The sequence below is a fragment of the Brachyhypopomus gauderio genome, chromosome 6 (assembly GCF_052324685.1).
Source record: "Brachyhypopomus gauderio isolate BG-103 chromosome 6, BGAUD_0.2, whole genome shotgun sequence".
In the NCBI taxonomy this organism is placed as follows: domain Eukaryota; kingdom Metazoa; phylum Chordata; class Actinopteri; order Gymnotiformes; family Hypopomidae; genus Brachyhypopomus; species Brachyhypopomus gauderio.
The window spans coordinates 33,558,939-33,567,920 of record NC_135216.1 but is presented as its reverse complement, the minus strand read 5'-3'; the positions used below and the strand labels follow the sequence as shown (position 1 = coordinate 33,567,920).

Below are 8,982 nucleotides of genomic sequence, written 5' to 3'. Positions count from 1 at the left end.
GGTCTGTGCGCAGATCTCATTGCTGAGACCTACCTCTCCTGTGGTACCTACATGAGGCACCAGAGAGGAGGTGGTACTGTTTCCATTATCGCCATCTAGTGGTGTGGGGAGGTATTGAGATTGAAAGTCAGTGTTATTTATGCACGAGTATTCCGGTGCTTGTGTTGTTGTTGTTTTAAACCAGCTATCAACATCTCATCGAACAGAGCTGCATTTTAATTGACGGTACGTTACAAACTGTACGAAATTTGTACACTTAAATTCGAATCGTTATCAGCTAACGTTATCTTGGTAAATTCAAATTTAGGTATAATCCAAAGCAACGACGCTAGACGCTGTTTAGCAAGTTTCAGCTAGGGAGCTATTATATATTTTATAACATATTTATATTTGTACAGTAAACACTTTAGGATAGGTCTGGCGTAAGGTAAAGTATAAGGTAACCAGCTGGCTGTCTTTGATATAGCTTGGGTAAGTAGTATATTTTTACTCCAGCAAATTATACTTTTGCCAGTTTAGCATTAAAGTTAGCTGTTTTAAGACATAGCTATCCAGCGTACTGTACAAACATAAGTTCTCTCTCTCTCTCTCTCTCTCTCTCTTTCTCTCTCTCCCTGTGTGTATATATATATATATATATATATATATATATATATATATATATATATATATATATATATATATATATATATATATATTTATGCGTGTGTGTCTGTGTGTATATGTATGTTTATTTATCAATGTATCTACATGCATATCAATATAATTATCTACATAACAATTATTAATGCATTTATTAATGGGGGGCTTTTATTCTTTTTACAGAGATGCACTCCTCAGTCTGGCTTTATGGTTCAGCTCCATCTTTAAACAGATGCACAACATGCTGCAAAATGTTTCACTGCCCATTGTGCCCTGTGAAGTTGTTTAAGCCATCCAACCTAGCGAGGGTTAAGAAGCACATTGAAATTCACTGGAAAAATGCCATACAGTTTAAAGGTATTGTACAATTCTGCTGTTATTATTAGCAGTACACATTATTAGATGTTATTTCTTTTTTTTTTCTTTTCACAGAATATCGAATTCACAGATGTCATCAAAATTGCAGACCAGAAGGACACTATCACTGCCCTTTTTGCTCAAAAACCATTTTGAGGAGGGATAATATGGGAAGCCATTTACAGGCTTGTGAAGATGGATCATATGGGACACACACGCCTACACCTGCAAAAGTACCTTCTTGCACATCTGCTACGTCTTCATCACATTCCTTAAAAGAGGCACAAGCTTATTCTACCTTGCCCATTGCACCTTCTCTAACAGTTGATCCTTCTGAGCTTTTATCATCTGCTCCTGCACCTTTCCCTTCCCCTACGTCTTCTAGTCTTCTACCACATACTTCACTAGCTTCTCACAAAGAGGCTCAAACCTCATCACCCAGAAGAGTAAAGTGTCCTCACTGCACTACAGTTGTACGTAAGAAGAATTTACCTGTTCACATTTTCAGAAAACATTCAGAAGCAAAACCTGATGTAAGCAGTGGCTCCCATTTGGAGAGTGTTTGTGTGGATGCCACAAATGGTGTGTGTGCTGTTCAGAGAGGCCGGCATGGTTTTTCTGTACCTGTTCATGTCCAGAAAAAGACTTTGGGGGAAAACCAATTTACCGGCTGTGAATTAGGAGAGTGTTACCAATACCACCTTCTAGCACAACGGAGTGGATGTGCTTTCAGCTACTGCGAACATATTCGTTCGCTTGACTATTGTTCTTGCACGGCAAGTGAAGAGGAACTTGAAGAGAGAGTTCTTGATGAAATGGTAAATCATAAGATATTTGGTGTACCAAAGAAGAATATGTGCTTAAAAAAACAGAAAGCAGCCATGTCAGCTCATGTACCTCTGTGTGTAGAAGTAACACTCAGTGGCTCCTCCCAAACAAAATGTCTGTCCATTTACGAGCCAGTGAAGAAGCACTTCAGTCGTCTTGGCAGAATTATGGTGACCTTCAATCCAAAGACCAACTCATGGCACTGTCCTTGTGCTAAGCCAAGAATGTCTTGTGTGCACAAAAGTATAGCAAAATGGCACTTGTTTCAAACTCAGAGACATTTATTTGAGACAGATTCAACTGCTGCAGTGACAGATCAGCCCACTACCAAGCCCGTCTACCCAGCAACAATGCACTTGGAACGTGTAGTGCAGTACATTTTTGCACAGAAAAAAATTCCATCTACACTTCCAGAAGAAGTGAAGGCTCCCAAAGCACAATTTAATTATCCAACAAAGCTGCTTCCAACAGAGACCACATGCACTTTCTGTTCAGGACGTCCTGCCTTGGAAAATCCGGTGATGATAACAAACAAAGCCCGGATTGTTGGTATAGGTGGCATTATTGATGGTAAGTTAAATAGCTCAGGTATTTTTTTAATTTTTATTCAATCACACTGTTACTTAATATTCTTTTTTTTATTCTGTAGATGTGTCAACTTACTTCAGACAATGCACACTGTGTCAGATGGTGTATCGTTACCAAGAGTGGAAAGCAGGACTCCATAACTTTGATGATCATGTTGTGCTGACCTTGGAACTGTGCATTTTTCTAAGGCAGAACCTACAAGTAAAATAAGTTATTGCATGATATACTTCACATGTTGTTAAATATTAAATGCTGTCATAATTTTGTCAACAAAAATGCCATGTCACCTACAGAACCATACTGCAGTGTCCAGAACTATAAATTCACTGGAGGGACTTCGGGGTGTTACATTTCCATCCACAGATGTCATTCTTCATGCATATTGCCATTTTGAAGCTCTCACAAGTCATGATTACACATATTCATGTGTTAATTGTGGCTACTACCCAGCAGTTGTGATCATGGATCTACACAAAAAGGGAGTCTTCAGCATGGCGGGTAAGCTCTTCCTTTCTTAACATCTCAGGCCATATCTCATCCATTTGTAATGCTAAACCATATATGTACCTCATCCCTGAGTCCTACTGTTAACTCACCTCATCCCTGAGTCCTACTGTTAACTCACCTCATCCCTGAATCCTACTGTTAACTCACCTCATCCCTGAGTCCTACTGTTAACTCACCTCATCCCTGAGTCCTACTGTTAACTCACCTCATCCCTAAGTCCTACTGTTAACTCACCTCATCCCTGAGTGAGTATGATTTGGCTTTGCTTAATCTCTGTACCAGGAAACCAAGCCTAAATGTGTCTTTTGTCTGATAGTGAGTGACCTAAAGGAACCTCCCAAAAACTTCAATGGAGACGTAAACATTGAAGAGTTTTGGAATTCTGTCAGTGTTGAAATGATTGCTCGCGGCTTTGTGCCTAGTAAATTTATTATTTTTTATTTTGACATTTGGTTAAAAAACCTATTCAGAGTGCTTTTGGTAGTCAGTATTAATTTTGTTTATTTTTTTTCTTTTTCTTTTTTTCTTCAGGTCGTGCAAAAAATCCATTGGCTGTTAATCCGTCATACGAGTATTGGGCACCATGGATTGGCAGAAACACCAGGAAAGGAGACCATGTGCTTAATACTGAGTATGAAAAAGTATTGCCTACTCAACCAAGTCCAGAGACTGTAAGATGAAGTTTGTGTGTATGTGTGTATATATATATATATATATATATATATATATATATATATATATATATATATATATATATTGTGTATGTGTGTGTGACTTGCGTTTGGGATATGCCATAACATACTACAGAATCGTAACTATCAGAAAACACAAAAAAAATACACAAAGAGTTTAATTAATGTACTGTATTTAATGTAATGAACTATTCTTGCTTGTTATAGCCGTGGTTTGGTACACTGAGCGGTCGGCCATGTTGACTTTTATTTTGAAGCATGTGACAAAGGTGACGTAATTTCCCGGACTCGGGGATGAGATAGGTGTTGGAGGAGAGGTGGACTGACAAATGAGATCAGCAGCCTGACGCTATTGGAACCCGCCAATTGCCGCTTGCGGCTATATGTTCCTTTGTTATTTTCCCTTTGTTTTATATACTGCATTTCCCAGAATTCTTTTCTCTTTTCGCCAATTATCTCTTAATTTTCGTTTTATTTCATCCATTCAGGTGAGCTGTAAGCATGAGTGTCATGCTTGGTACTTGGCTTCACAAAACCATCTGTTAATGAAAATTAGTATAACTTCATCAGATTCAAAATATTTGTTTACATTTGTATTTTTTTGTTTTGTATCTGGGTTGTAGGGTATGGTCTGGTGGGAGGGGGCTTGGACTCGCGACGACAGTTTCAGTTTTTGCTTTCAGTTCTCCAGTGCGCTTTTTCATCTTTTCGCTGAAATTGCTGCAGACCGGTCAGTCATAACGACGATTATTTTGTTTTCTGTTGTCTGTAAACAGGAAATCTCTCTTTCCCTCCTCTGGTCAGAGAAAATTATGCACGTCTAATTTATTGTGTTTATTTGTTTGTTTCTTTGTATGTTATAAAACTGAACAATACAAGCTACATTATAGCTGCTGTTATAATCAGTCTAGAACTTTTAGTTGTCTGACGTTCCACACACGAACCAGACTGATTACATTGGTACAAGTGTTTTACTAAAACTGTCACGTATGGCTACGCCCCCTCTCCCCGCTGTCACTCCAACGTCTTTGTTCCTCGTGGTTTTGTTATTCGCTGCCTGTTTATCCCGCCCAGCTCGTTGTCTCTGATTCCTCGTTTGTTACCACGCCCCTGTCATCATTGTTTGCACCTGATCCATGTTTGGTGTTCTGTGTATATATAGTCCCTGAGTGTCCCTTGTCCCTGGTCGGTTGTTTTGGATGTTTGGTTGTTCTCTCCCTCGCGCTGTTGCATTCGTGTGCCCTGTTCCCGGTGTTATACTCTCTGTGGGTTAGTTCTCTGTTCAGTGTTATTTCAGCCTGGTTTTGTTTCGTGTCTGTCTTTATCATGCCCCTGTACCTGTCTCATCTGGATGGCTCTCCCGTTGTGACCCCTGCCTGTGACTTCGACTACGATTATGGAATGCCCTGTAATAAATCTCGCTCTTCTCAGCGTTTGTGTCCGCCTCCCTGTTCTGCCCAGCGCAGATCGTTACAAAAACGATAAAATCATTAAAAAAATTAAATCTAGGACACACATACTGAACCCAATTAGCCACAGACGCCCTTAGCAAAAAGAAGTTTATTCAAGTGTACTATGAGTATATTTATTTTTTACTAAAACTGAGGAAGTATAATTGAAGGTGCTCTGCCATCAGGGTCTGTCCTCTCTCCCCTTCCTGCACCCCATTCAGTCCCCCCAGCGGTAGAGAGTACGCTGTGCGCAATTGGCTGCCGCAACTGGCCTTAAATGGTCATTCTGGCTGCCTGTTCTGACTCCTCCAGACTCTGCTGGGTCTCCACTATCTGCTGTCTGATGGAGGTGTAGTTGGAGCACTGTCCACTAATGGGATCTACATCTGTATCTATGAGGGACTCATAGACTCTGGTGATGGAGATGATGCCGTTCTTCAGAGGAATAATAACAGCCTCAGCTGAATCCTTCATGACAACACTGCAGGGACAAACAACATGCACTTATTATTAATAATAAGACAATGGACTAAATAGATCAAATATGTGATTATTTTTATGTTATTTCCTGAAATATTAGGGCATTTCAGGTAAATATAGTTCCAATATGTTGGAAATGCTGCAGCTGGTTAGAACTGTTAAAGTTATATTATAGGAAGGGTAAATGGTGAACTCCTGTTTCCATAGCAATTAACTGTCATGATACAGTCTGTCTCCTCCCTTCCACCATGTCTGTGTTTGTTTACGTCCGTCTGCGTGTTCTTACGCTCTGTGTGTGTTCGTCTCGGTTATTCGTTATTGTTTATGCTTGTGTGTGTTAGTCTGTGTCCCTGTCAGTTCTTGTCTGTTGTCATTTCAAACTACATTTCCATGTGTTTGTATTGTTCGTAGTAATAAACTGTCTAAATTAAAAAATGTAAACATTTATAAAATGTCTGGTTTACTTAGTAGTTGTGAAAATGGGTTTTACAGTAAGAATACAAAGGGGACAATAATAATCATCATCAGTACAAATAATACAATAATTACTACATTAATGGACAGAAATGACCATATTAGCACTTATCATAAATACACTGACAGAATGAATCAGAATTAGTCCACACTAACAATGTGAACATGGTATATCTGGCCACAAGGGGGCAGTAACACAGCATGAAATATTATGAATGATTACTTGTAGCGTCAATCTAAAATACAGCTAAACCCCAGCTACAGAAATTAAGAACATACACTACTCACAAAATGTATTGTTCAATTCATGGATCAAACACCTGTTGTGAATTTTGCCATTAAGCTACTGGTTAGAGAACAGGACTGAAACATCGTTCCGTTGGACCTGTGTATTCAAACGTTTAGAAAAAGTCACATTACATCACGTGTAAAGGTCAGAGTGCATTTTAGGTACATCCTGAAATTTCACCCTAAGGCCAAATATTCAACAAGGTTTTTGTGAGTAGTTTATATGTTGATTACAGCCCATTAAAGGTTTTAATGGCATGAGTTATTCAAGCAGACACACTGCTTATTCTTACTGTAGGATCAAATGTTAGTCTAGCAAAATAAACCTTACACCACTAAATATAATACCAGGCCTGAGTCAAGCATCCATCTTTATCACAAGTGTGACTTGTCTTTTTAAATATAGATCCTGTGATCGTCAGTGTACACGTTCTTTAGTCAGGTACCAGCACACGTGAGAACAGTGTGATTTTGTCAGGTACCAGCACACGTGAGAACAGTGTGATTTAGTCAGGTGCCAGCACACGTGATAACAGTGTGGTTTAGTTGCGTGCCAGCACACGTGAGAACAGTGTAGTTTAGTCAGGTAACAGCAAAAACATTATATTGATGCCCAGACGGCCCCACCCACCACCGTTAATCATAATACAAACAACTACTCAAACATTCTCGGCTGTCTCTGCGATGGTTTGACTTTTTGAAAATTAAAAAGGTTACGAGCTGAGTTAAAGTACATGCCGCAAATTGAAAATATGTGCAAAAGATGAACCTACCTTGGCAATCGACATGATGTGGACAAACGAACAATGTTGTCTCAGCTCTTAGAGGAACTACATTGGTAGCGTTATTTATAATAACACAGCAGCGTCTCCACCTCTAAAATCCTCCCCGTTTAGAACTGCTGGCAATAAGCAGCCCACTGCAGACACCCCCTAAATCTTATGCCCATCTTTGGTGTGTTAGCAGTGACTGGTCTGTTCTATATTACAATCACAACTTTGATATAATATTTTTTATTACGTTTTATTCAAGAACACCCATAAAGTTAAATAAATAAACAGACAAAAAAAGTCTACCTTTACACTCTCGCTGCTTCAGGAGAACAGAAGTGGGATTGGAGAGTTATCCTAGTTGTACAAAGGTACTAGCTCTTAACTATGTAATACTTGTATGATCATTTGTGTAGGGTTTGAATTGTTCATTATGCCAAAAAAACCCTTCTCAAGTTTCCTCTTTCACTGTGAAGACTAAGTGGTGATGTTCCATCCATGACCTCCCTGACTGAAGCAGCAGAGTGGGACAAAGCTGCCTACAGGGGTGAAAGTGAAAGTGAAACACAGCCTTTCATTCCCATGAGAACTTTCTGGAAAACAGTGACCCCAGAATGACCCCAGTCCCTATAAATAGATCCACTTCCAGCAGCCAGAGAAGAAATGCTGTGTGTTCCAGGAAAACATAACTGAAAGAAACTGTGACTGACGAGCAGGACAGATGTATGTTTAATCTGAGATTCACCTTGGAATCAGGAGACATTTCACAAAGACTGAAATAAGTGTAGGGTTGGAACACTGTAAGATGTATTCTGTAGGGTTTAAGGTTTTTAACAATGCGACTTTATATGTGAAGATAATATCCAAACTTTACTCTTTCTCGCAGGTGTTAGAATTCTTCAGAAAGAAAATTTGAAAGTGAAATGATTCAGATAAAGCTGAAGAAGACAGCAGGAGATGCAGAGACCTTCATCTTTACTAAACCAATGTGAGGTTCTTATTAACATCTTTAAATGAGAGAGGACAGCTGTGTACTCCACCAGTTCATTCATTATGTTAAGCTAGAGTGTAAGACACAGAGGAATCTGTTCTTTTCTTTAACTAGGACATTTATTTGTCTGTGGGAGCAGTCTTATTAAGGTTCTCCAGAAAGAAAGTTTGAAAGTGTGAGATGATTAAAGTAAAGTTGAGGAAGACAACAGGAGAAGCAGAGAGCTTCATCTCCTCTACTGGAAGCACCATCACTCTTCTAAAGAGCTGAACACTGAACGTCCTGGTTGTCATGGTGACGGGTCCACTCAGGGTTTACACACATGTGAAACTGACACATCTCTCTGCCCTTATTTACACCCTGTAAGAACATCCCCACTAAACTAGAGTGAGGTTCTTATTAACATCTTTAATAATAACACATAATAATACATTTTCTTTAATATAGCACTTTTCAGGACACTCACTCTCTTTACAATACAAAAATACAAGCCCTATATAGAATGTACAAAACATTAAAATATAAAACAAAACAATAAAAAGAATATAACAAAAAAGGAAGAGATAAATGTATAGCATCAAAAATTAATAGCGGATCAGAAGAGATATAAAAGTGGAAAGATCAGAAGAATCACAGACGTGTTTGGGGAGAGAGTTCCATAGAGTGGGTGCAGTCACTGAAAAGGCCCCATCACCCCAGGTACGTTTGGTCCTATAAGGTATGGACAGATTTGTCTGATCTTTAAATGAGAGAGGACAGCTGTGTACTCCACACCAGTTCATTAGTTAAGTTAAGCTAGTGTGTAAGACACAGAGGAATCTGTTTTCTTTAACTAGTACATTTATTTGTCTGTGGGAGCAGAAACAGGAGCTGTTTACACAAACGGGGCCAGATCAAAAAGATCAAAAGTGTCT

At 39.1% G+C, this 8,982-nt stretch overlaps 1 protein-coding gene across 1 annotated transcript; it reads left to right on the top strand.

The window, feature by feature from the left end:
- On the top strand, positions 1-3,602 carry LOC143516123 (uncharacterized). Its single transcript, XM_077007717.1, has 7 exons — positions 1-225; positions 875-999; positions 1,075-2,397; positions 2,477-2,616; positions 2,709-2,913; positions 3,239-3,343; positions 3,454-3,602. Exons 2-7 carry the CDS (start codon positions 894-896, stop codon positions 3,600-3,602), a joined length of 2,028 nt encoding a protein of 675 aa, XP_076863832.1. The 5' UTR covers positions 1-225; positions 875-893.
- The last annotated feature ends 5,380 nt before the right edge of the window (positions 3,603-8,982 follow it).

Bases quoted from the DNA above. Each gene is read 5' to 3' on its own strand.
- LOC143516123 (XM_077007717.1), top strand. From the start codon at position 894: ATGTTTCACTGCCCATTGTGCCCTGTGAAGTTGTTTAAGCCATCCAAC. The intron at 1,000-1,074 runs GTATTGTACAAT...TTCTTTTCACAG, and splicing joins AAATGCCATACAGTTTAAAG to AATATCGAATTCACAGATGT. The intron at 2,617-2,708 runs GTAAAATAAGTT...TGTCACCTACAG, and splicing joins TTCTAAGGCAGAACCTACAA to AACCATACTGCAGTGTCCAG.